Source organism: Tursiops truncatus, chromosome 20 (genome assembly GCF_011762595.2).
Source record: "Tursiops truncatus isolate mTurTru1 chromosome 20, mTurTru1.mat.Y, whole genome shotgun sequence".
Classification (NCBI taxonomy): Eukaryota; Metazoa; Chordata; class Mammalia; order Artiodactyla; family Delphinidae; genus Tursiops; species Tursiops truncatus.
The window spans coordinates 42935500-42961845 of record NC_047053.1 but is presented as its reverse complement, the minus strand read 5'-3'; the positions used below and the strand labels follow the sequence as shown (position 1 = coordinate 42961845).

Here is a 26346-nt window from a genome sequence, read left to right as displayed (position 1 = left end):
CACTCACCGGGCAAAACACTGTTGGGGCCACCCTTAAAAAGCTCTCCCCAGAGAGAACTGGGCTAGCTGGGCCAGGCGCCACGCTCGCTGCGGGCAGGTGGCCTGGCTCCCTTCCCTTGCTTTCCTTTGGGTGGGGTTTGCCCTGCCAGCAAGATTGCAGGCTTTCACTTTAGGCAGCCGATGGGGACGGTGAATAGACCTGGGGCCGTGGAATCAGATACACCTGGATTCCGGTCGTGGGTCACCCAGGGACCAGCTCTGTGACCTTGGGTAAAAAAACCCAACCTCTCTAACAGCCCGCAAGGGATAATGTGTACTTAGGATTGAGAAGAGTCTTGAACGTGGATTAAATGTTTAGTGCAGTACCTGGTACATGGTGAGAAGCAACTGACACGAGCTATTATAATTACTAGTCAAATAATGTAATTGTGCTGTTTGCTGGGAGGAGATATCCCTGGAATTGAGGTGTCAGGAAGCCTGGATCCATTTGGATTTTTCCCAAGGCTAAGGGACTGTAGGGCTGTATGTCCCAGGAACCCACAGGACAGAGACAGGGATCTGGAGGGACCCCGCGGGCAGATGCTCACTTTTGTAGCCTTTCTATTCCTGTCTCTCAAAAAACGCTGTTTATTGAGAACGTGTGGGCTATTGTGGGATGGTGTAGGGTTGCAGGAGGGGGCGCTCACTTGGATCAGCCTGGAGGTTTTGCCATGGAGAAGGAGGGATGGTGAGGGCGGTTACTTGTGTAAAAGTCTGTGAGTCTCAGGGGGTGTTGCTGGCTCTGGTGAGCAACCCAGGGTCTCCGACTCCAGGGAGACCAGGGTTACTTGAGGGGGGGTCAGGATGGGCCTGGCATTAGTAGCAGATGCACAGGTCATTCCAAGCCCTGGAACCGACCGCCCTGGGGTCGCCTTAACCCTGCCCAGCAAACGCAAGAGCCCGACTCATGTGCATAGGGGCCACCGCCCCAGGCTCAGTACCCGAAGATCTTGTTGAGCATATTGGCCACAAAATGTTCCTCCTCATAGCTGGCCAGGCTCAGCAGCTGGGCCCCCAGCTCCTGGCAGGCCCTCTGGGCCTGGACCCAGCTCTTCTTGTCCTGCAGCCGCTCCGCGCTGAACACCTGCAGGAGCAGAGTCCAAGCTGTTCCCCAGCCCAGCTCCCCACGGGACACCTGCCCTCCCAGGACATGAGTGGGGAAGGGGGCTGGGGCCTCACTGGACAATCCTGCTCATCAGAGAGGGAGCCCCAGGGGAGGGGAACTGGCACAGACATCTCCCAGAGATGGTCCCCCTAACCAGCGGGGCAATCGGGGCTCTTATCCCAGCAGAGCCACAATTTGCTGTGGGCAAGTCCCTTCCCCTCCCTGGACTTCAGCTTCTTCCTGTAATTAAAAGACCCTGGACTACCTCAGTGGTTCCCAAACCCAGCAGGGTTTAAAAACACAGGTTACCAAGCCCCACTACAACCCACTTAATCCCAGTCTCCATAGTGACAGCCTGGAAGAGTTGTTTAACTCGGGCTCCCCAGGCAACTCTAGAGAGCGGCCAGCCTGGCCCCAACATTTGGGAACCTCCGCAACCAATGGTCTCTGGGGTTTCTTCAACTCCTCAAATATTTATTGAGCACCTACTATGCACCAGGCCTCAGATGCCACTGACAAAAGGGTTTCAACAGAAAGTACCTCTGTCTGTTGTCTGTAAGTTTCTCCAGGGCCCGCCTGCCTGGATCATGGCTGGGTCCCACTGGGGCCACCCACCCTGCCAGGGGTGCTGCCTCTTTGCTCTTGTTTCTCTCCCCCGACCCCAGGCCAACAGGCTGCCTACCTTATAGCAGTGCCGGAGTTTGGGGTCTGAGCCCCAGCCCTGGGGGCAGGCGCCGGTGAGGCTGGGTGTGGGGTCTGGTCCAGGCAGCTCAGGCGTCACTGGCGTGCCCAGGCTCTGCCGGCAGATGTAACGAGCCCGGAACGACGTGCAATTCTTCACCTCCCACAGCCCCATGGCGCTGCCCGTGGCCAGGGCCACGCAGCCCCCACGGCTGTACCCTGGAGGAGGGAGAAGGGAGACCCACATGCTGAAGAGGACTCACCAGTCCTCCCTCACATCCCCGAGGGGCACCATCACAGCCCTCGCACCAGGAATCAGCTTAGCCATCTCTGCAGGGACATGCTCTGTGGAGTCGGGGCCCAGTGGGGAGGAAGGAAATGGGGGCAGAGGCCTAGCTCTATGTTTGCTCCTGTGAGACCTTAGGCAACTTGCTTAACCTCTCTGAGCCTGTTTCATCATCTGCCTCATCAGGTTCTTGAAAAGGTTAAAAAAGACAAATTTAAAATGCTAACAGTAATAGCGAGCACCTGTATGCTCACTACTCTAAGGGCTTTACGTGTATTAACTCATTCAAGCCTCATGTCAACCCTGTGAGGAAAGTACCATTATCCCCATTGGACAGATAAGGAAACTGAGGCTCAAAGATGCACAGCTAATAAACTGCACAATCAGGATCTGAGCCGGGCAGTTTGGCTCCAGAGCCTGTCCTCCTATAACCACATCACCACACTGTACGAATGATCTGTTTCCCATGAAGCCCTGGGTCTCGGTCGTGGCAGGGCTGGTCCACCGCGGCCTCCTGGCTTCACCAAGGAAAGTCCAAGGAGGGGGCTGTGCGGGCGCTGTGGAGGAGGGGCTCACCGGGCTGGTCCCGGTTCCAGTGGGTGTACATGACCTCATCCCCGCTGAGCCAGCGGAAGGAGCCGGTGAAGTTGAGGTCCTGCAGGGCCGTCCAGAAATACTCGCCGTCCCAGTTGTAGATAAGGCTGCTGACAAAGGCCTGCTCGAACCTGCGGGAGAGAGGCTGGTCGAGGCAGGGAGCTCGCCCCCCACCACTCCCTGGGCTACAGGCCAGATGCCCTGCTCCAGGAGCCTGGGTGCTGCACCCAGTCAGAAACTTCCTCAGGGGGCTCCCTGGGTGGCGCAATAGTTAATAATCTGCCTGCCAACGCAGGGGACAAGGGTTCGCGCCCTGGTCGGGGAAGATCCCACATGCCGCAGAGCAACTCAGCCCGTGCGCTACAACTACGGAGCCTGCGTTCTACAGCCCGCGAGCCACAACTAGGGAAGCCCGCGAGCCACAACTACTGAAGCCCGCGTGCCTAGAGCCCGTGCTCCGCAACAAGAGAAGCCACTGCAATGAGAAGCCCGCCCACCGCAACAAAGAGTAGCCCCTGCTCGCTGCAACTAGAGAAAACCCGTGCACAGCAATGAAGACCCAATGCAGCCAAAAATAAATAAAATAAAATAAATTAATTTAAAAAAATTAAGAAATGCTTTAAAAAAGAAACTTGCTCAGGGAAGTGGGGACCCCTGGGGACCCTGCAGCTGACACACAGCCACCCAGGTCCCCTTCTACTGTCTTCACCTCCATGCCTTGCTGAGGAGAGAGATAATCAGACAGAGCCAAGGTCTCTTCGGGGCATCCAGCCCACACCTACGCCTGTTCCTGCCCCTGCCCAGGACCTGTCCCTGCCCCTGCCCCTGCCCAGGACCTGTCCCATGCTGGGGTCGCTTAATAAACAGGAGTCATTCTGGTGACAATATTAGAAAAAGGCCCTGGAGCCTGTTGAAGCTCAAAGGACTCGAGTCCCTCTGCACTGGATGGCAGGATGCTGCCCCCTTTGGAGGAGGGACCACATTAGGCCAGGACATAGGGGAGGGCTGGTCCCTCTCCTGTACCTGTTGGTGATGGTGACCAGCTGAGAGCCGTGGTCGGTGCACAGGCGCCGGGCCTCACTGTAGGTCACCTGGTCCTCTCCCAGCCAGTAGCAGGATGGGCTGTGCCACGTCCAACCCTGGCTCAAGAGAGTGGGCAGAAAAGGGGTGTCTGGGGGGAGGACTCTCCTTTCTCACCCATAAATCCTGGGGTGCAGGTGCTATCAGTGGCACCACTGAATTTTCTGCAGGCTTGGGCACAGAACAGAGGGGACTGGTTTGACACCAGAGCCGGCTCTTCCTGTGCTGTGTTCTGCACCTTGTCACTCCACGCTCCCCTCCCTACCGTTACCCACAACTGCCAGGCCCGGGGCGTAAGCATGGCCCACGGGTGGCTGACTGGGAGACAGCCAGTCACCCGGCCTGTGGCCTGGCCACGAAAGATGAATGGCCCACCGGGTTCCTCGCTTGGGTGTTTGAACCAAGAGATGCAGTGGGAAAACTGCCAGTTGGCTGGGAACCCAGAGCCAGAAAGCTGGGAGAGCTGCCAGGATGTGGAGGGGGCTGGGCAATCCTCGGGGGCCTGGAAAAGCTGGAGGACACGGAGGATGCGCCTGGCCCGCGAGCAGGCGGGACAGACCCTCGGCGAGGGGCAGCAAAGCTGCGGAAGAGAGACCACCCCTCCTACATGGCTGGCTCGTTACCCCCCTCCCCGTGAGGCCGGGGAGGCTTCACCCCCCCGACCCCTTGTCCCCTGGGCCACCTGAGGGCCTCTCTGCTCTTGCCTTGCAGGTGAGGACCTGAGGCTCAGAAGTACGTGGCTCGATTTTGTACAGACAGTGCAGGCAGAGCCCAGACCGGAACCCACACCACAGAGGTTGTGTCTGTCCCTGCCACAGCCCTGTTCCTCCTAAGATGACACCAGGTGCCTGCCAGGGCCTTTGCCTCCAGGAAGGCTTCAAGTGGGATCCCTGGGGGTGGGGGCTGGAGCTTGGGAGAGAGAGCAAGGCAGCCCCCAGGGCAGGAACCAGCGCAGAGGAGAAAGTGGCGTGTGTGTGTGTGTGTGTGTGTGCGCACGCGCGCGCGCGCGCGTGTACATGTGCATGTGTGTATGTGTACATGTGCATGTATTTGTGTGTATACGTACATACGTGTGTGTTATGTGTGTGTTTATGTGTATGTGTATATTGTGCATGTCTACGTGCGTATGTGTGTACGTGAGCGGGGCCTCTGCAGATGGAGCCGCCAGGGGCCAAAACACAACCAAGTGGGCTTGAAGAGCAGCCTCCCCACGTGTGTCCACACTGCTCACACCCCTGCTCCTCTGGGGGCGGCGAGGGGTGGGGCGGGCGGGCGGCTGGAGGAGGGAAACAGATCCATCACCCACCCTCACCCTCTTTCATACCTCCGCCCCCCCCACTGATTCATTCCCCCCATTCAGTCCTAATCCCTTCCCTCCCTGGGGCGAGAGCCCAGGGGCGGAGACACCGCATGGCCCCGTTCCTCCTGAGGAGATAGACAAGCACACGCTATGCCAGCAAGTGAGGCGGGAAGATGGGGCCGGGGTGCACAGAGGGCCAGGGTCTCCCCAGCAGCCTCCACTCAGGGGATACTGAACCAGACGGGGGGGCCCGGGGGGGCCCACCCACCACCACCTCCGGGTTCTCCGTGGCTTTCCATGGAGGGGGGCTCAGGGCTAGGGGTGGCGGGGGAGCTCTGCTTCTTCCCAACAGCTTCTCCCCGCCACCCCACCTCACCCAACATCGCTCCTGGAACGGAGCAGGTTGGAGAGCGGAGGAGGGGGCATGCCGAGGAAGGGACGATGCCATGGGAGGCTGCGGGCTTCCACCTGCCCTCCTCCCCTGGGAGCCCCTCTGGTTGGCCTCACCCGGGGCAGCTCCAGAAGCACCCTCACCTTCCGGCAGCCATGGTCCTCCTCAGCGGCCCCCTGGCTCAGCTGGCCTGCCTTCTTGCAGATGGATGGCAAGGACTGGTTACAGGGACTGTCATTCCAGCGACCTTCCTAGGGACACAGGGTAAGGGGGAGTCTCAATCTATCTCCTCCAAATCTCCCAAACCCCTTCAGTGAACCTGGTTTCCAGACCTGGCCGTGCCTCTGACTTGCTGTGTGATTCTGAGCAAGAAGCTTGACCTCTCTGTGCTCTAGGCTGGAAAATGGGGGAAGCAGGATTAGTGCTACAAGCCTCACAGGGCTGATGAGAGCACACAGAGTTGATGCGCAAATGCCTCGAAACTTTGACAAGCACTGTCTAAATGGAAAAAGGTGCTCTCTTAAATTACTTACAGCTCATTTCATAAACATGAAGGACAAGCTGGCTAAGACTGTTAGCAGGACAGACAAATGAGATTCCCAGGTCGGCAAGGCGTCCAGCCAGTACCTGCAGATCCAGGGCGAGCAGGGGCCGTGTGCCCAGACCCTCACCTCAGCTGACAGAGCTGAAGAGGAACTTAGTCCTCGGCCCCTCCTAACTGCCTTAGCTCTCCTGTGTCCAGGGCACCCAGCCAGCAGTTTCTGTCTGCCTTGAGCTGCATCTGGAGGGCAGAGGTGTTAATATGTCCCAGCCCCCAGGAGAATGCCTGGCACATAGCAGATGCTCAATAAATAATTGTTCATAAATTTTTAAATAGCATCCTCTAAGCCAGACGTCTCCACAGTCGCTGGCACTGTTGGCTGTATCTCACGGCAGAATGTCCTGTCTCTGGAGTAAGTAGTCTGTCCCTACAGCTTTGTCCATTCTTTAAGGGCCAGACTTATCTCTGCTTGAAGCCCTGGATCAATTCCTTCATCCACCCACACTGTCTGAGCCAAAGCTATGGCAAACAGTCACAGCTCCATCATTTCTTGAGGGGGCAGGACCCTGGGCTGGGTAGGGCTGGCACCGAGCAGTCCTGCCTGCAGAGCATGTCCACATAATGTGAGTTCTGACGCCACCTGCAGGCGGGGAAGTGCAGCTGGCAAGAGACCAAGATGGCACCAGGCACCGTCCTAAGGCTTCACAAGAACTCACTCCTTTAATCCTCCCAGTGACCCTCTGAGGTTGGCACCATTAGAGTTCCCCTGACAGATGAGGAAACTGAGGCTAGGTCTGGGGGCCCCGTGACAGGGAGAGGGGCTTCTCACCGGCCCCCAGATGGTGACACAGTCCTCCAGGCTGTCCCGGAAGTTGTTGGGCTCAAAAGGATGCCAGTGGGTGAAGCTCACGAGGCTCCCGTCAGACCACTCAAAATTCATCTGCAGTTTCAGATCGTTGAGACCGATCCACAGCTCCTCCACCTCTGGGGTGCGGCCAGGGAGAGGGGACACGGGGAGGTCAGCCTCCGGCACCGGCAGGGGAGGGAGGGACCACCCCTGGGCCTCCGGGCGGATGGGACGGGCGCGGGGGACGCGGCCCCTCACCCTGCTTGATCTGCTTGGTGATGAACTCCAGCTCCGCCACGCTGTGGATGCTGAGCAGGTCGCCCCCGCCCCGCAGACACATCTTCTTGGACTCCTGCCAGCTGCGCTTCTCAGCCTGCAGGCGGTAGCAGTGGCCCTGGAAGGGCTGCCAGCTGGGCTCGCACTCCACCTTCACGTTGGCCCACACGTCTGCGGACACCAGAGAGGCCGCTGCTCAGGGACCGAGCTGCCCAGCCCGGGAACCGACCCACTGGGTGTCAACACAGGCAGGGGCCTGGAAGTCACCCCCTCCCCAAACCTGTCACAGATCCGCCCTTCCCACGAGGACAGGTCTGAATACCGAATGATGCTGGAAAGACAAAACTCCCAGGGTGGCTGAAGCCCCGGGAGGTGGTGGCAGATTCCACCCAAGACAGGACGGCCCCCCCAAGCTGGGGCTCTCACGGAGAGATAGATGGGGATTCGGGACAGACCAGCCCCAGGAGCCTCAGTTTCCTCCTCTGTAAATGGGGTTTCCTGCTGTAAGATTACAACTTAGCGCGTGTCCACCTCACTTAATAAATGACACAGCCGTCACTGTCTCAAAGAGCATCTACGGAGTGTGGCTCCATTAGTCTGGGATGAAGGGGGTGGGGACACGGGGCCTCCCAGGTCAGCCGCTCGTGAACTCACCGCTGCCTGACGGGCGTCCCCTGGCTGGGGTTTTTACTCTTGATCCTCCCCCCACCCCCACCCCCAGCTCCTCTCCCTGAACCCCAGAGCTGAGAAACCAACCGGCCTTAGGCCCTTCCTCACTCCCATTTCCATGCATTTCAAGATCGCCCTCTAGGGATCAGGGTCCGCAGGCACCTGATGCAAACAAGCTCTCACTTGGGTCTTGGCAAGAGAAAACAAGACTTTACCAAACCACCCACAACATCAGGCTTGGACAGGATTCTGCTGGCTGGGCAAGAAAGCATGTACCCACTTGAAGCATCGCCCCACTGGGATCCACTCCATCCTGGGAGATGCTCCAGGGTCCAGCCATACTGTCTCTTGGAGACCTGGCAGAGTGGGGAAGGGCTGAGGGCCTGAGCAGCCTCCCTCCTTGGCTCAAGACCTATCGATCATCTCTCGTCAGCCGCTGAGCTAAGACCCAAGGCTGCCTCCTTGGACACAAGAGTTTAGTGGGTGTGCAGACCCAGGGCTGTAGGAAGAAGGGAGTTTAGGAAATGAGGACGCTTTGGGGGCATGACGGCGCCTGCCTCTAAAATGACACGCTTTGAGTGATGAGTCCCGGGAGGCAGAACCACCCAAGAAACTGCCTAGAAAATACACCTCGTGCAGAGAGATGTGGGCCAGGATGAAAGAGGAAATCCACGGCTAGAGACATACCTGCAGGTCCGTGAGGCCCCAGAGGAGAACCCCCCACAGCAGCCACTCTGGGCAGATCCAGGGGACAGAGGACTTGGTGAGGGGCCAGTCCCGATGGGGGCCACAGAGAGGCCTGCCCACACTGGCCCTGTGGCCCTCCTTTCAGAAAGGGAAGCCCTGGAACTGGTGCCTGCCCCAGGCTCCCCCTGAGCTGGAGGTGAGGCGCCCTAGATGTGGGTGCCAATGTTTGAAACCTTTGCTCCTGACCCCCGAGGGGGTGAGGACAGACAGTGGTGGCTAGTGACCCTGAATCAGCCTTTGGCAACACTTCAATGGTCAGAAGCAGAAGTTTTGCTCTGTAAGCTCTTACTATCTGTTTTGTGGATTTTTTTCTGGTTTTGCTGTATTTTCCGTGTACAAATCCCGTCTTCACCCCATGGCTACTGGACTCCTGCAGTAGCCCCTCCAACCTAAGGAGACGCTCCTTTAAGCCAGGCCAGGTCTCCAGCCTTAAAGCAACCCCGCAATGGGGTTGAGTTTATCCTCAATTTGCACCTCTGAGACTAAGCTGCGGACCCAAGGCCACACCCCAAAGCAGGTGCCGGCCTCTAGAGCTATCTCGGTGAATCACAAATGTGGACCAGACACTCCCTGCCTTAAAAGTCTGCAAAGGCTCCCACAGCCTACCCGGCCCCACCCAGATTTCACCCAGAAGCCAAGATCCTTCAGGAACTGGCTGCAACCTGCCTTTCTGAACCGTCTTGTTCCCCTACCCTCTAATCCAGTACTTTTCAAACTGTACCTGCACATGAATCGCCTAAGCATCTTGGGAAATGCAGGTTCTAATTCAATTAATTGGTGGGGGGGGGTGCACCTGAGATTCTACATTTATAACAAGCATTTATAACATCACCTGGGAAGGTGACGCTGTGCTGCTGGACGGCGGACCACACTTTAAGTGGTTAGCGCCTGTACTCTAACCCTTAGTTAGGGAGCGATACTCCCCGTCCTTAAAGCTGCCGTGAACTTCCAGGCCACCGTGCCTTTGCACCTGCAGTCCCCTCTGCCAGGAATGCCCTTCCCTCACACCTCTTTATGCCTTTTTAAACTTACGCTCAACTTGAAAGGCCCAAATCCAATGTCACTTCCAGGAAGCCTTCCTTAAGTCTCTGGAGCTTAATCAATTTCTTCTCTAGGCCCCTCTGATATTTATTATACATGTGTTTCATAACAGCACATAACTCAGGATATTGCAATTGAATGTTGAGGTGTCTGTCTCCTCCAGCAGGCTGTGACCACCACGAGGACACGGTGAGTCCCGAGGCATTGAACACTGTGCTCAACGAACGTTCCCGGAACGAATTAATGGCACATTTCAGTTTGTTCAGACTTCAGCTGAACCATTAAAAAGAATAGCGAGGATCAGAGACCCCAGTGCTGGGAGGCTGAGCCGCCGGCGGCTGCGGCCCTGACGAGCCCCACCCACGCCCCGCGGCTGCCAGGCTCACCGGGAGGCGGGGGCTCGGCGGCCGTGGCATTGGGCTTCTTCTTGCAGACGTAGGGCAGCGCGATGCTGCAGTCGCGGTTCTGCCAGCCGCCCGACGACTCCGTGCGGATCACTCCGCAATTCTCCTCGCTCGGGTTGTCCGGCTGATCTGTGGGGAGGGCAGGGCGCCAGCGCCCCAGGCGAGAGAAACTCACCTCCTGGCCCGGGAGCCCTACCCCGAACCTCGTGGTCCCTCGGGAGACCTGAGCCCGCTCAGATGCCCAGCGCCCCGCTTCGGCCCTCCTGCTGCCTAACCTGGGCCCACGTGGTCCTGGTGCCTCTGCGCGGCAACCCGTTCCAGCCCCGCCCGCCCGCCCGCCCGCCCTGGCCAGGCTGCTGGCGCGCTCGGTGCCCAAGTGCCCGCGGCTGAAGGGGTGCGTGGAGAATAAGATCCAGTCCCCTCCCAGGCCCTGTGTCCCGAGGAAGGGGCATCGGTTCCTAATTCGGACAACACACGCCATGGACCAGTGGCGCCCGGTCTAGAAGGGAGTGGGAATCTGCCCCCACCCTCACTGCTCTCCTGGAGCAGGGTACCAGCGAAGGAGCAAATAAGAGACCAAGTGCCTGTGCGGAGGTCCCCTGGCCTCCCTGCGCCTCAAACCCCGCGCCTCACCACTCTCCCAGTTGAGGTACTTGAGAGGCGAGTTGTCCGACCACTGCCAGCCTCCGCTGGTGTCCAGGTCGTTAAGGCCAATCCACAGTGTGGAGCTATAGCCAGTGAGCAGCCCTGACAGCAAGATAGCGACAGTGAGGAAGGGGTCGCCCCATCCCTGGCCCTCCACCCTCTGCCCCACCACCAGCATCCCTACCCCCACCAGCAGAAAGGCCTCAGGGCCCTCCAAAGGCGGGGCAGGTCTCAGGCGCCTGCCCCCCGCCCTGCCCCAGCCTCACCATTGATGTAGGTCTGCTCGTGGATCTCCGTGATGCTCAGCAGATCCGCCCCCTGTTGCTCACAGCTGGCCCAGGCCTCCCTCCAGGACAGCGTGGACTGGAAGTTAAACTGATAGCAGCTGTCCGTCAGCTGGTCCTTGTCCCAGAAGGTCTCACAGTCGTTACCTGCCACCACGATAGCCGAGTGTGGGTCCCTCCCCAGCCCTGTCCTGCAGGGCCCACAGGGGGTCCCTCCAGGAGTGCAGTGACTCCACACAGGCTGCCCCGTGCTGCGAGGAGAGGCCACTTCCCACTCTGCCCCGCAAGTTCTGCCACCCGCTCGCGCCCCCCAGGGCCAGCCTCCCGCCAGCCCCGCCCGCTCCACTCTCACTCTTGATGGGGCAGAAGCCCCAGCGCTCGTCCTTGCCGTAGTCCTGGGTGGTGGCGCACCACAGGTGCCCGTCCTCGCGGCCTGTGCTGGTGCAGCTGTGGAACCACTGGTTGTCATACTTGAAGGGGATGGTGCACGGCTTCCCGTGGGAGTTGCCCTGGATGGTGTAGACCTCTGCAGGAGAGGGGAGCCAAGACCTTGGCACCTGGACCCCAGAGGCTGCCTATCCCTCAGACAAAAACCCCCTATAACCCTGGGAGCCGGGGTGGGCAGGGGTCAGCAGAGAGTGGGAGGGGCAGTGGCACCAGACTGTGGCTTTAACGCTCCCTCTGCCGTCAGGTCAGCCCAGGAGCCTGGGAGAGGGCCTACTGCTCATCCCATAGGGCTGGGAAGGGGGCCCCGCAGTGCCCCTTAATGCCTGTCCAAAATCCAGCTGGCCCTCACGCCAAATTCTATCTTGGAACTCCCAGGAAAGGACCCTTAGGATGAAGCTGCCCACCAGGAAAGGCCCCTCTCACTGGGTGACTCTGGTTCCTGTTCACCCCTGCAAAATGGGGATCAAGACCCCTGTGGAGGATTACCCTGGGGTCTCCCCTGAAGAGTGGGCCTGGGGGAAGGGATTTCTCATTTGATTTTACGTTATACACTGTTGAACTGTCTGAGGTCTTTACAAGAGTGTATTAACTTCGTAATTTTTAAAAAAGCAAATTATAGGCTTTGAAGTTCATTTTCTCAATTATTCCAAAATGCTTCCCACTGCAATGAAAGAGGTGCCTGCCAGAGGTCTGCGGAGGCCAAGGTTTTGTCACCCCGGCATCTGCCCTTGTGGCTCTAGGCCCCGGACACGAGGAGCCCCAGCCCTGCCCTGCCAGCAGCCTCTCACCATAGTAGGGCCGAGCACACAGATCCTCATCACTGCCATAGATGCGCCACTGGCCGCTGCGGGTCTGGTCGCCGCGCTCAGGGGTGCCGGCCTTGGACGTGTTGCTGGAACGGCCCCCCAGGAGCAGGGACAGCTGGTCACCCAGTGTGCGACAGTGCCAGCGAAGATTCAGTGCCTCCCGGTCACACTCGTACATGCCCAGGGAGGCGGTGGTGTTGGTGCCCGGCCAGCCTGTGCCCAGGCACTGCATGGTGCCCAGGTTGAAGAGCCGGTTTCGGGAGACCCACTTCCAGCGCTGGGCAGGAAGGCTGGCATTGCAGGCTGGGGAGACTCGGACTTGCCCACCTTGGGTCTCCAGGCAGCCCTGCAGTCCATGGCTGAAGATGAGGAAGACGTTGGGTTCTGGAAGGGAAGGCAGGACACGAGGCCATCACAGGGGTCTCCTGGCCGCCCTTGACGGCCAGGCCGCCTGCAGACACTGACCATGATCCTGGTGCTGGGCTGTGAGCCTTCTCTCATATGATAAATCACTCAGTCTTCACTACTGGCCCTTTGGGTGTTGGCAAGAGGCACTGCTGTCCCCCTGTGCCCAGTCAAGGCAGAGCCTAGGCGACCAGCCTCTGTTCTAGCCCCATGCCACCTGAAGGTAGGACTCAGCCTTCCATCCCACCCCCCTAAAGCAAACCCAACTCCATACGGCAAGTTGGGAACTGTTGACTTTTCTGAAGATCTTATGAGGACGGTGAAGGTGTTCACATCACACACCACGCTGCAACCTTTATCCCAACCTCTGTTACGTAGCGCTGTTTTTCCGCCAGAGTTCTCCAGCCTGGAGTCGCTTTGTCTCACTCTCCCCTCCTGCTCCTCAGATGCAGCGGCTCCATCTTCTCCTCTCATTTAGAATCTTCCCAAACCACTCACCACACCCGCCCCCAGCAAAACCCAACCATTCATGTCCCATAACCATCTCACTCCTTAGATTTTAGACAGAGCTTAGCTCTCTGGCTTCCCCAATCCTGCATCTTCTCACCCATCACCTCACTGAGCAGACACTCTATGAAAGACATTGAAATCCAACCTGCCCCCTGCCCACCTACTTTACAGATGAAGAAATCAAGATTTAAATTTAGAGGAGGTAGATCAATGGTTGCCTGGGGCTGGGTTGGGGTGATGGGAATGGGGAGTGACTGGGGAAAGGTACAGCGTTTCTTTGGGGGGTGATGAAAATGTGCTAAAATTAGATTGTCATGATAGTTGCACAATTCTGTGAACATACTAAAACCCCATTAAAGGCACATTTTAAATGCGTGAGTTTTACAATATGTGAATTGTATCTCAAAAGCTGTGATTATACCTTAAAGTGTTTGAGAGAGAGAAAGGACGAAACTGACGTGAGCTTGAGCTGTGAAGCGACCCACTCATGGTACCAAACAGCCAGTAAGCGAACCCAGGTCTCTGTGACACCCACGTTTCACCACCTCCTCCTTGTTCCTTAGCTGCCACTTAGTACACGACATACACATGCAGCACATCTCAGTCTCCAGAGCACGTCTGCATCCACTGGCCCTTCAGGATTATTTTCATGCCTTGAAAGCATGAGTCTGACTGCTAGGGTTCAAATCTCTGCTCTGCCACTCAATGTGGGAGTTGGGCACGCGGCTTGGTTTCCTCATCGTGAGACTACTGTAAACGTTAAATGAGATAAGACATGTAAAGTGCTTGGAACGGGGTCTAGCGCACAGTAAGAGCACCATAAATGTTGATGATGATGATGATTCCGTATTATAGGCGAAGTATTTGACTAGGGGTAGTAGAACAATTTGACGAGAGTCACAAGGCTGAAATTTGGCCCCAGTCTTCTGAGTCCAAGCCCCAGACCTTTCTGTTCCACCATGCTGGCCTTGGCATTCCTCTGTAAGTCATTCTTCATGGCCAGGCAGCATGATCTTTTAAAGATGTAAATAAGTTGTAAAAAAATTTTTTTTAAATAATATTGGAGTGTTGAAGGTCATAAAGAAAACAGCGATAACTTCAATAACATAATAAGTTTTTCATGGCATGAAAAATGCCATAAAAATCAAAATTCAAGTGACAAAAATATGTGTAACTTACTAGAGGCAAATAGTTTATTGCCTAAAATGAAAAGACCTTTTATAAAAAATACAATAAATTATGAGTAAAATGGCACCAAGATAGTAGAAAATGAATAAAAGATATGTATACACAGCTAAAAAAAAAAAAGAAGAAATGCAATTGGTTCTTAAATATTTGAAATGACAGCCTCTCTCACAGTAAAAGAAAAGCAATATAAGTCAGATTAGTCTCTCTCCTGCCTTCAAAGGCAATTCATCATTCTGCAAATAAAATTCATACTACTTACTATGAGCCACGAGACCCTACATGTTCTGGTCCTGCCTACCAGTCGGATCTCATATGATACTACTGTCCCTTGCTCAAGTCAAGGACCTCCTGGTCCCTTCTTGAACAGGCCTCTTTCCTGCCTCAGGGCCTTTGCACTGCTCCCTCTGCCTGGCATTTCACATTTCAAAAAAAGTCACATCTTTAGAGAGGCCCTCCCTGATCTCCCAATCTAAAGTGGTAACCACAGTTATTCTCTAGCATAATTCTCTTCACAGCATTTATTGTTATCTGGTATTTTTTCCAACATCCGGGTTATCTGTGAGTCTGGGCCTACCGACTATTTTTTCTGTTGATTATGCGTCACTTTTTCCTGCTGCCTGCATGTCTAGTAATTTTTATTACATACTGGATATAGTGGATAATGTTACAAGGAGTCTGGAGGTTTTTTTGGCGTATTGGACTTGTAGATGACATGTTACAGGGAGTCTGGACTTTTTATCTTCCTAAGAAGAATGTTGAGTTTTGTTGTGGCAGGCAGTTAAGTCACTGGTGGATCATCTCGATCCCGGAGAAGCTTTGGTTTTAAGTTTTGCTAGGGTGGGGTTGTTTGCGTTTTTCTGTTCAGTCTTAAGGTGTGGCCCTTAGCCTTGGGTTTAATCCTAGATGAGGCCTTCTAGAGTTTTCAAAGAAAACCTTAGGCAATTACTCAGCTCCTCTAACTTGGTGGAACTTGAATTCCAAACTCTTGTTTCCCCAGCACCAGGCAGCAACTGCAATCTCTTCCTCCAGCTGCTGTTTCTCGCTGGGCTCCTTAAAGCTTCACTCTGCCCACGCACAGTTTACAAGCTGCCAATGATTTGAGGAGAACTTGTAGGAGGACGTCTCCTGCCTTTCCAGGATTTTCCCTCTTGATTTTTAGCTCTTCTGGTAGCCCCACACTCTGACCGGTAAAGATGTTTGAGCTCCTCAGCCTGGGCAGGGCTCTCAGGAGGAACAGCTGCTGAAGTGAACCGCTCGCTCAGCAGCCTCTTCTCTTTCAAGGACTGTTTCCTCCCCAGCATCTGTCTGGTTTTGATTGCTCTCAAACCACTGTATTTTATATTTTGTCCTTAGTCGATAAGGACTCTTGGCCAGAGAATTAGACTAATACAAGCTAACCTGCCATTTCCAGAACCAGAGCTCATGATCTGACGTGGTTTTGTTTATTTTCTGTCTCTCCTCTTGTTCAGAAGCTTCCAAGGACTTCATCTTCACACTATATTCCCCAGTACCTATAACTCTGCCCAACATACGGTAATACTTAATATAATAACGAATGAATGAATGAATTTCATGCCTAAATAACAATCACAACCAACCCGTCTAACTTTCTGCTCCTTGTCCCGGCTGCCAAATCCATTTTCCTAAAACAGAGCGCCCACATCTCCTGCCGCCGCGTGTTTGAAACTCCGCAGTGGGAAGGCCAGTGGGGAGGGACACCGGTCACTCTATTCTCTGACAACACCAGGATGGGAGTCCTCTCGGGGCAAGACACGGGTGACTTCCTAAAGGACCAACGAGGGCGACTGCCACAGCTAATCCTCCCCCGCTGCCCTCACCCCAACCCTCCCTGCCGGCCCCCCTCCAGGAACCATAAACTGGCCCAGGACTTGATCCAGGCCTGTCTGAGCCTTTGATTGGATCAGGCATTTGATTCTCAGAAACTCCACTCCAGCGAGGAGAGTCAGTAATAACAGAAAGTGGCCCTTGGCAGGCGGTAGGGAGAGGGCGTGGGACCGGAAAAGGGAGAAAGTAGTGCTTGCTTTTATAGGCGCTCTTGGAGATGGGTGGGGCTGGACATGAGCTCAGAACGTCACAGGAGCCCACGGCAGCCCAGGGGGACAGTAGCTCCCCCTCCTCCCTGACCAGAAAACCCACGCATGGTCTACATCAAGTCGTAACAAATGGCAAATGCAGGGTCTGAAAGAGGCCCGTGGGGTCGGGAGACGCCACCTTCTCACTTCTCGGCAGATGAGGAAACCGAGGCCCAGAGGGCAAGAGAGCAGGACGCCCAATCGCAGTACCTTTCAAGGCCTCCGTTTCCTCCTCTGTCACATGGATCACTGCGCAAGTCCCCTCCTCACTCAGCTGTCCTAGGTTCTGGGTTCAAATCCACATATCTATACCTGGAGCGCCCGCTATGTGCACGGTATGTCCCAGGCAACGCGGGGAACACGAGGAAACACACAGCACCATCCTAGTTAGAGGACAGTGGGTTTGGACGCAGCAGGACATGAGGGCAAGCGAGCCCTTCAAGTCCAGGTGTCTGGAGGTGGCGGAGAGAGCTGAGTCTTCAGAGTCTGAAGTCACTGAGGATCCGCAGGGGGCAGAGGGTGAGGAATGCGGGTCACAGAAGTGCCTTGGCGGCAGCGGTGGCAACAAATGAGAAAAGGATAAGGAACTTGGGAGCGGCGGGGAGGCTGAGGCCAATTCTCAGCGGTGGAACCCAGGGGCTTTGCTAAGCAGGGGGCTGCGGGACTCTAGGGAGAGCATTTTCCGCTCAGAGTCGAGGGGCGGGAGGAAGGAAGCTGTTTCTCCAGCGGCCAATGGAAGCAGAGATGAAGCCCAGCCTTGGCCGAGCCGGAAACGCTCAGGCGAGAGGCAAGGGAACGAGGCATTTTGAGAACTGCCTCTGTGTGCTTCGCATGCATGGTCTCCGCGGGCACACGGGAAGCGGCAGAGGGAGCGCAAAGCGCGGAGGCCTGATGCCCCCCACCTCCCAGGAAGGTCCCCTCCAGCCTCACCCAGCCCCCTAGCCTCGCTCCACTCACTTGGGGAGCCTCAGGTGGCAATGCAGGGAGTGGGAGTGGCCCCCACTAGGACCTCGGTAGGGTCCTCAGCAAGGACAAAGATGACCCCTTGTATCTGGATGGCAACCACACCGACACCACAACACCAGGCACCCAGTTGTGGGCCACGATGCCCTTGTTCAGGGAGTGAATGAATGAATGAGGCCAGGGAGGGAACTGTGCATCGAAAACCAACTGCACGTCATTCATTCATTTGTTCAACAAATATTCCCTGAGATTCTCACAGGTGGCGGCAGGGTGCCAGGCACAGAGGGTGTGAGGATGAGCCACCCAGATACAACCCAGCCCCTGTCACCATACGGGCTGGCAGGAGCCAGGCTCTGCGTGGAACATACGGAGACGATAACGGAATCCCTGACCTCGTGGAGCTGCCCGTAGTCTCTGGTCTTTGTTTTTGTCTACCTAGCAAACTTCCCACCCTCTTCCCCTTATTATTTATCAAGTATTTTCCTGCATCTCTAGCTATGTGAGTGGGCACGAGGCTCACTACTGGCCAATAATCATGTCCATCCCCCTGGCTACAGTGACTGGCACTTAAACAGGGCTGATCGGAGTCCTCTCCTGGAGCCCTGACGTCTCCTCTCTCTGTTCACGTGGCTAAACTGGGGCTGCCAACGGCCACGTTTCCTACCATGAGGAAAAGATCTTTCTGTTGTAAGCAAGGAAGGAGATAATACGGAAAGAGACGCAGAGCTGAGAGATGGAAGGAGAGGAAGTGAGTCCTGATGGTGCAGAATGTCCAGCCCCAGCCCTGGGTCCCTGCGGCTCTTCCTCCGCACTGTGCATCACTCAGAATCATTTGCAGCCACATCCCTTTCTTTTTTTTTGCTGAGCTGGTTTGCATCACGCTTTTGTCCTTGTAACCAAAGAATCCTGATAAACACACAACCCTAGGTCCATGGACCAGTCTGGAACACTGGTCCATGCTCCTTACGCCCCTGGAGGCATTGTTCCAGAGTCCCCTCTGACCGTTAGACCAATGATGAGCTTCTTGGGCCGGTGGCTGCCTCTGGGCCACGTCAGAGGAGGTGCTTGGAGGCTGGACCCACCGCATCCTCTCCATCGCGTCTCCGGCGGCTCCCCCAGAGACTTTCTCATTCATGACAATGACAAGCATTTACGAAACACTGAACTAGATACTATAGGGAAATTAAGGATGTGGCTTCTGCCCTCAAGATGTTTACAGTGAAGCTGGAGATGCAGAACTCACAAAGCAATCCATGAAAAAGTTACAAGCAACACATCAACAAGTGTGCAAAACAGTCAGATCTAATTTATACCACATGGTTGGGGGTAAATGGATAGAATGGATTTCCCAGGTAACTGAAGGAATCTTTCTGGTGTGGAATCCATACTTCCTTGCTTCTCAGACATCCAGGGCATCACCCTGGAAATTTATTCCCGTGCTCAGAGGTAACTGGGTTTTAAAGATATCTGCCCTACACTGAGTAAGCCCACCTCCTGCCTCCGGGTTGAGGGTCACCGTGGCCTCCTTTCCTTTCCCGTCTGCTGTAAGGTACACACAATGTGCCGGTCCTGAGGCTGAGTGCAGAGGCTCACAACTGTCTGTTTCTCAGCAGCAAACCTCTCAGCTGTCCCTGCAGCTTCCCGGACTCAGCCCAGCAGCAGAGGCAGCCAGAGGTCTGACCTCCGATGAGACGGCTGTTCCCCATCACAAGCTGAAGACATCACGCTGAAGGAAGTGGAGGGGAGGTTCACTCGAGCACAGTGCCTGGCACACAGCAGGCTCTCCACAAATATCTACTGAACGAGGGACACGTCAAACAAAACCCTGAAAGGCGCAAGCAGAGACAAGGACACGGAGGGTGTTCCAAGTTCGGGGAATGGCAGAATCAAAGACTGGGGACCCAGCAAACAGCCTGGCTCAGCTCCTAGAGAGCTGGGGACCAGGGACCAGCTGGCGAGCCTGGGGGGAGCTGACCATATTTGGTCCCAGAGGGCGCAGCAGGGTGGCCTCCAGCCGCTGAGTCTCTCCCCGCACCACCCGCCCCCCTCCACGGCCGTCTCCCCCTTTGGCACCCCTCCCCAGGCCACGCAGAGGCCAGGGGTCATCCCAGGGAGAGCCACAGCCGCCCGCAGGGCTGCCAGCCAAAAGGAGCAGCTGTTTTCAATGAGCCACTTGGCCCTGAGGCCAGGCCTGGAAATGTCCGAGTCAGCAGAAGCTGCCAGTTCCGCCCTGCAGAGGGGCCAACCCTGGGGACCAGGCGTCCCACCCTGCGCCACCCTCTGCTAGAGGCTGTGTCCATGTCCCTGCACGCACACTGGACCTGGGGGGGGTGGCGCGGCAGGGCATTCCTTCCATGGAGGTCAGGGGAGTCACACGCCTTCGAGGTCCAATACTCTGCCCAACCGTGCAGCACCGCCACCAAAATCCTGAGCTAGTGTGGGCTTCCCCCTCTACCGCCCACCCTCCAGGCTCTTCCTACTCTCCGGCCTCCTCCCCAGCAGCCCTTCCACTCCAGCCAGACCAAACTGCTGGTCCATTACAGAGCATGGGACAAAACCGAACACACACAGCCCCGAGGAGGCTCCGCGGCTGCCCCACGCACGCTTGTGTGCAGTGTCTCTCTCAATCTCTCCAGCAGCCAACCTCCTGTAGAGACGCTCTTTTCCCCCCTTAAAATGTCTGTATTGCACGATGTGATATGCTGTGTCTTAAGATGTTAAAGCAAACTCTGGCAGAGAATGGGTTAAGAGATGGGCTTGTCACCTAATACATGCAAGAGGATGGTGTGAAGGGGGGATGGGAATTCCGGTAAATTCGGAAAGGCAGCTTTCACCCCCCCATGGCTCTGCCTGGGTCCCCCAGGCGGTGCCGGCTGAGGGGAGCTGGCCCCTGGGGCTCTCGGAGACGCAAATCCTCACCCGCCCTGACCTTCACCCCGTGGCGATTTAAGAGTGTTTGATCTCATGCCCTGCTGTCTTTTGTCTTCTCAGACTAAAGCATCACGATATTTTCGGCCTGTCCCTTCCCAGGCCCCATCTTGTACGAAGGCTAGGAAGGGCGGGGGATGCCGAGCCCCATATCGCCTCTAACCTCTGGGGGGACCCTGCACCCCTCTGCTCACGGGCAGCTCCCGCAGCCTCGCTCCCCTGCCTGGTCCCCACGTCTCTTTCTCTACTAGAGCATCCCAGGGGCGGGCCCACCTTGACCCCATCCTCCCTCACGCCCGCCTCCAGGACCCGAGGTGCTGGGCCCAGCCCGTCCTCGGAGTTCCGGGTCTTCGTGGCCGCTGCGCCCCCCCACCTAGGCCGTGCGCCCTCCTTCCGCGATGCGCTCCCATCTCCGCGGCGCGGCGCGGCCCGGGGCCTTTGGGCGCAGACCCCTCCCCCAGCCCCGCCGCGGCCACGAGGTCCGCCAGGCTCCGCAGCCCAGCTCTGCGAACCCCAGGTCGGCGGCCTCCGGCGCCGTCTGTTAGCCCGCAGCCAAAATAAACAGCCCAAAGCCACTTCCTTCCCCGGGGGGCAACTTTCACAACAACGGCCGGCTCCGGTCGTGGCGGGAAGTGGCCTTCTGGGCCAGGACAATCCAACCTCACTGACCAGCCAGCGAAGGGCAGTATCCAGGACCCGCGGCTGGGGCCGGGCCCAGCTCCGCATTCGACCCTGGAAGGGAGCGCGCGTGGGTGGGGGCGTAGCCGTCCCGGCGCAGAAATCACGCGCCCGCCGCCCGCGCCGGCCTCTGCGGAGCCACACTTGTTTTACTTCTCCGTGGGAGTCGTCAGCAGATTATTTCATAAAAGCAAGGATAGGAGAGCCCCAGCCCCAGCGCTGCATTAGATGCTTCATACCTCTGATTTAGGATGAGTAAATGAATAAGTGAAAGGATTTATAATAAAGGAGACACCGGGACAAACAGAGAGAGCGACTTTTAAAAAATTTAGTTTGGGGAATTCCCTGGCGGCCCAGTGGTTAGGCCTCCTCGCTTTCACTGCGGGGGCGGGGGGAGGGTTGGTTCAACTGGCCAAACAAAAAAAAAATTAGCTTTGCCAAAGTGGCTGCAGAAGTGGGGGGGGGGGGGCAGTAACTTAAAGCTAAAATACTAGAAGCCCCCCCGCCCCCCTACTGCTTACTGCAGAGTCAACAGAAAGGAAGAAAAAATCTCCTTTAGGCCTTTCTGTATTTTCCACAGTGAAGATTTTTTTCAAACAAAGAAAGAGAAACGTGTGGGGAATTAAACTAAAATCTAATGATTTGTTTGTGAGAAACTGAGGTTTCAAATATAAACCATTGGATTCGCAAGAACTATTTTATGAACAATTTTTCGTTTTTCTTTTGGCTGCGTTGGGTCTTCGTTGCTGCTTGCGGGCTTTCTCTAGTTGCGGCGAGTGGGCTTCTCACTGCGGTGGTTTCTCTTGTTGTGGAGCACGGGCTCTAGGTGCGTGGGCTTCAGTAGTTGTGGCTCACGGGCTCTAGAGCACAGGCTCAGTAGTTGTGGCACACGAGCTTAGTTGCTCTGCGGCATGTGGGACCAGGGCTCGAACCCGTGTCCCCTGCATTGGCAGGCAGATTCTTAGCCACTGCGCCACCAGGGAAGCCCAACAATTTCTAACTAACGGTCTTTCACATAACATAGAAAAAAGGGTAGGATCCCTCCCCCCCATTCACACAACACAATGAGTTCCTCATTGGCTAAGTGCCCCTTGAGGGCTCAGGTTCTATCCTCCGCCTCTCCATGTCCCCAGCGTTTGCCTGCCATAGTCTGGACTCACAAATGTCGAATGACAGAATGAATATGAACTGGAGGGTCTTAGAATTCATCTTGTCAGTCCTTTAGAATTTGGAAACCGAAACACAGAAAGGTTAAGTGACTTGTCCAAGGACATTCAACTGGAACCATGACCTTTCCATTAGGACTAAACCTTATTCAAGTCCTGAACCGCATCACACCAGTATCTGCTTATATAAGTTGACCATATCATTTATTGTCTCATGTTGAGAATGAGAAGGGGAGTTACTAATAATTACAGCACTACAACAAGCTTGAGCCAGGGCTGTCCCAGGCAAACTAGGACATATGGTCACCCTGCACTTATGGAAAGAGACCACAAATAATGATACAAGTTAATGTTTACCATACACTTGGCTAGGTACCCGGCACCGGCTTCCCAGGCTTTCTCGTTAATCCTCACAGCAATGCTCAGAAATAGGTAAAATTCCTATCTCCATTTGACAGATAAGGAAACAGGTATTAAATAACTGAGAGATCAATTCTCTTGATAACACAGTTAATAAGGGGCAGAGCAGAGACGGGAGACCAGGAAGACTGGTCAGTTCCAAACAACTATTCCAGGCACTTGAAACTGATAAACCACAACCAAGGTGCATTTGGCCGTCACGGTAAGTGACAGAAAAGTGAGCGAGCATTGAAAACTGGAGGGATTTCACATAAAAATCTGCATTTCCAGCTCTCTCAGGAACATTGGGAGGCCTGACAGTGCTGAGCCAGTGTGCCTGTAAGGCGCCAGTCACAGTTTCTGGGTGGAGCTGCCCACCTGACAGGGGGCTCACCGGTTTGCCACAGTCCCCACCCACCCCTTTTGCACCCCAGCCCCCACTCCAACACTGAAGTGGAAGGAGAATGGCCATATGTTATCATGTTGGCACTACTGTTTTTATCAGAGTGCAGAAACATTCTTCAATATCCTGGTCTCGAATGACCAGAGGGTTGTGCCTATTTCAAAACCGAAAAAAAAAAAAAAGTGTGTTGGGGGGGTCCCCTCTAAATTAGGCGCCACTGCCCAGCAACCATAATGTCCCTGTGACTCGCTGCATTCCTTTCTCGAGACGTGTCTGAAACACAGCACAATATGATTCTGAGAACTCCTGACACGATTCACCACAAGCTTTTGCTCCACTCGCTGGCAGTTCCGTGACCTTCTGATGTGGCAACATTCAAGGACTTGTTTGGTTCTCGAAGCAAGGTACGGATGGCACTCTTTTTAAAGTTGTGATGAGAAAAACAACTCCTTGGAGTTGCTGCCTCGGCACTTTACCGTATGACAAACCTGCTCACACCCAGAGTCTGGACATTTAGATAAGGGTCTGAGTTTGGGATTCCCACCCGAAGTTCCTGCTTTGCTTTTTGGGGGGGCACCTTTTAAAATAACCACTTAAGAGTTGAGCCCTTGGAGCTTCCCTGGTGACGCAGTGGTTGAGAGTTCACCTGCCGATGCAGGGGACACGGGTTCGTGCCCCGGTCCGGCTGGGCCCGTGAGCCATGGCCGCTGAGCCTGCGCGTCTGGAGCCTGTGCTCCGCAACGGGAGAGGCCACAACAGTGAGAGGCCCGTCTACTGCAAAAAAAAAAAAAAAAAAAAAGTTGACCCCTTGAAAAATTAGTGACGGAGTAGGCGTGGGGTATGTGTGGTTGACGAGCCAGTGCGAGTGTGCCGATTCCAGTGGCCGGCAGCGGATGGAGCGGTGGGGGAGAGGGCACGATGGGCAATGCCAGAGAGTGGCGCTGCGTGGAAAGTGACCCCGGGTCTTCACCGAGCTCATTAAAGCATTCAGTTGCTGAGGAGCCCAAGTAGAAGAAATACGGAGTTTAGAGCCTGAGAATTTTGATAAATCCGGTTCATGGGTTGATTTTTCTTTTTTTAATTTTATTTTTATTATTTTTGGCTGCATTGAGTCTTCGTTGCTGTGCACGGGCTTTCTCTAGTTGGGGCAAGCGGGGGCTACTCTTCGTTGTGGTGCGCGGGCTTCTCATTGCAGTGGCTTCTCTTGTTGCGGAGCACGGGCTCCAGGCGCACGGGCTCAGTAGATGCGGCACGTGGGCTCAGTAGTTGTGGCTCACGGGCTCTAGAGCGCAGGCTCAGTAGTTCTGGCGCACGCGCTTAGTTGCTCCGCAGCATGTGGGATCTTCCGGGACCAGGGCTCGAACCTGTGCCCTGCATTGGCAGGTGGATTCTTAACCACTGTGCCACCAGGGAAGCCCTGATTTTTCTTTTCAAGTGGCAGCCAGGAGAAGAACCAGCAGGCTCTGGGGCTCAGGACTCCAGACTTGACATGATATTTTTTGCCAAGCGGGTAATTAATAATGCTTGTGCTACTCCAGCCACAGTAAGTGTGTTATTGAACTGTACCCATCAGGATGTCCATTTAGGAGAGACATTATCAGGGTTTAAAGAATTTTCACAAAGTTTTGATGCAGCTGTGAAAGGTTTGGCACTGAGTAATTCGGATGTGATTCGACAAGTACACAACAGTTTCGCCAGACAGCAGATGTTTGAATTTGATGCATAGACATCAGAAAGAGAAGATGCTTTTCACTTTGTCAGTTATGTTCCTAGTAATGTAAGGCTGTAGGAATTAGATGGATTAAGAGAAGGACCCACTGATTTAGGTGTATGTCATCAAGATGATTGGATCAGCGCAGTGAGGCCCGTCATAGAAAAAAGGATACAAAAGTACAGTGAAGGTGAAATTCAATTTAATGGCCATTGTGTCTGACAGAAAAATGATATATGAAGAGAAGATAGAAGAATTACAAAGACAACTTGCTGAGGAGGAACCCATGGATACAGATCAGGGTAATAACATGTTAAGTGCTATTCAGTCAGAGGCTGCCAGAAATCAGGTGCTTATTGAAGAAGTACAGAAATTAAAAAGATATAAGATTGAAAACATCAGAAGGAAGCATAATTATCTGCCATTCATTATGGAATTCTTAAAGACTTTAGCAGAACACCAGCAGTTAATACCACTAGTAGAAAAGGCAAAAGAAAAACAGAATGCAAAGAAAGCACAGGAAACCAAATGCAGAAGATGCTTTGGGATGTGTACACATTTCTGCTTCTGCACTTACTTTCGAGGAAACCATTAAGTATAAAGAACTTTGAGCAACACCCTAACTGACTCAGCGCACGTTTGACAATAGTCCCAGTTGGTCTCACCTTCAATGCGTGGATTCATAACCTCTCCCTGCCTGCATCATGTGCATGTGGTGCATATTAAATAAAAGTGGTGTTCAGAAAAAAAAGAAAACAATTACTGACCTCTGCCCCAACCACCTGGTAAGCACGAGGTGCCTGCTACCCTGCTCTCTCTGTCCTGCCCATTGATGACCTGGGACTGAGGGCTGCCCTCCCCCTGGCCCATTGTGCCACCAGCCCCCCGCCCCTCACCCTGTTTCTGGGATGTATAAGTAACAAACTTCCTCTCTGTTGGTTTACTGAAATTGTCCCTTCAACCAAAACAATCCCAGGGTTTTCACTTCCCCAAAGTGGGAGCTCAGATGCCGAGGAAGTACCTGCCGACCCCAATCCATGTAGGTGGCTTGTGCCTCCTCTAACCTGCATATTCTTCTTCTTCTTTTTTTTTTTATTAAATAATTTATTTATTTTTGGGTCTTCGTTGCTGCGTTGGGTCTTCGTTGCTGCGCATGGGCTTTTCTTTAGTTGCGGCAAGCGGGGGCTACTCTTCATTGCAGTGTGCTTCTCTTGTTGCAAGCATGGACTCTAGGCACACAGGCTTCAGTAGTTGTGGCACACAGGCTCAGTAGTTGTGGCACACAGGCTCAGCAGTTGTGGCTCATGGGCTTAGTTGCTCCGTGGCATGTGGGATCTTCCCAGACCAGGGCTCGAACCCACGTCCCCTGCATTGGCAGGCGAATTCTTAACCACTGCGCCACCAGGGAAGTCCTAACCTGCATATTCTTAATTGAACACACCAGCTCTGGCTTCTCAACACAAAAGTTAAATGAACTTAGAATCTTTTTTGCTTGGGAAACTTTAGGATCTCCCTAAGACTATATGCCAAAGATTAAACACTTGCTGACTTCTGCAATGACAAACCAATGGAACCTTCCTTACCCACACCTTCTTTGGAAGCACGGTGGAGGGCTTAGGAGGGTGACTCTGGAATCTGGACCCACCCAGGTACAAATCTCTTCTTGGGCCCTGGGGCCAGCTGCCTCCCTTCTGCAAGCCTCACTTTGGGGAAGACACC

The 26346-nt window shown here is 54.8% G+C and overlaps 1 protein-coding gene and 1 pseudogene across 8 annotated transcripts in view; one reads left to right on the top strand and one right to left on the bottom strand.

Annotated features, from left to right (window-relative positions):
• MRC2 (mannose receptor C-type 2) overlaps positions 1 to 26346 on the bottom strand; it is a 54843-nt gene that overhangs the window by 9627 nt on the left and 18870 nt on the right. For all 8 annotated transcript variants that reach the window (XM_073797508.1, XM_073797509.1, XM_033848261.2 and 5 more), the window contains exons 2-13: positions 12166 to 12567; positions 11283 to 11456; positions 10913 to 11077; positions 10635 to 10748; positions 9984 to 10130; positions 7123 to 7311; positions 6847 to 7001; positions 5620 to 5727; positions 3729 to 3844; positions 2688 to 2836; positions 1827 to 2044; positions 981 to 1123 (exon numbers count right to left, since the gene is read on the bottom strand). In XM_073797508.1, coding sequence (XP_073653609.1) covers positions 981 to 1123; positions 1827 to 2044; positions 2688 to 2836; positions 3729 to 3844; positions 5620 to 5727; positions 6847 to 7001; positions 7123 to 7311; positions 9984 to 10130; positions 10635 to 10748; positions 10913 to 11077; positions 11283 to 11456; positions 12166 to 12567 — 2080 coding nt within the window. The remainder of the gene's footprint in view (positions 1 to 980; positions 1124 to 1826; positions 2045 to 2687; positions 2837 to 3728; positions 3845 to 5619; positions 5728 to 6846; positions 7002 to 7122; positions 7312 to 9983; positions 10131 to 10634; positions 10749 to 10912; positions 11078 to 11282; positions 11457 to 12165; positions 12568 to 26346) is intronic.
• Positions 23849 to 25305, top strand: LOC109551403 (ubiquitin carboxyl-terminal hydrolase isozyme L5 pseudogene; annotated as a pseudogene).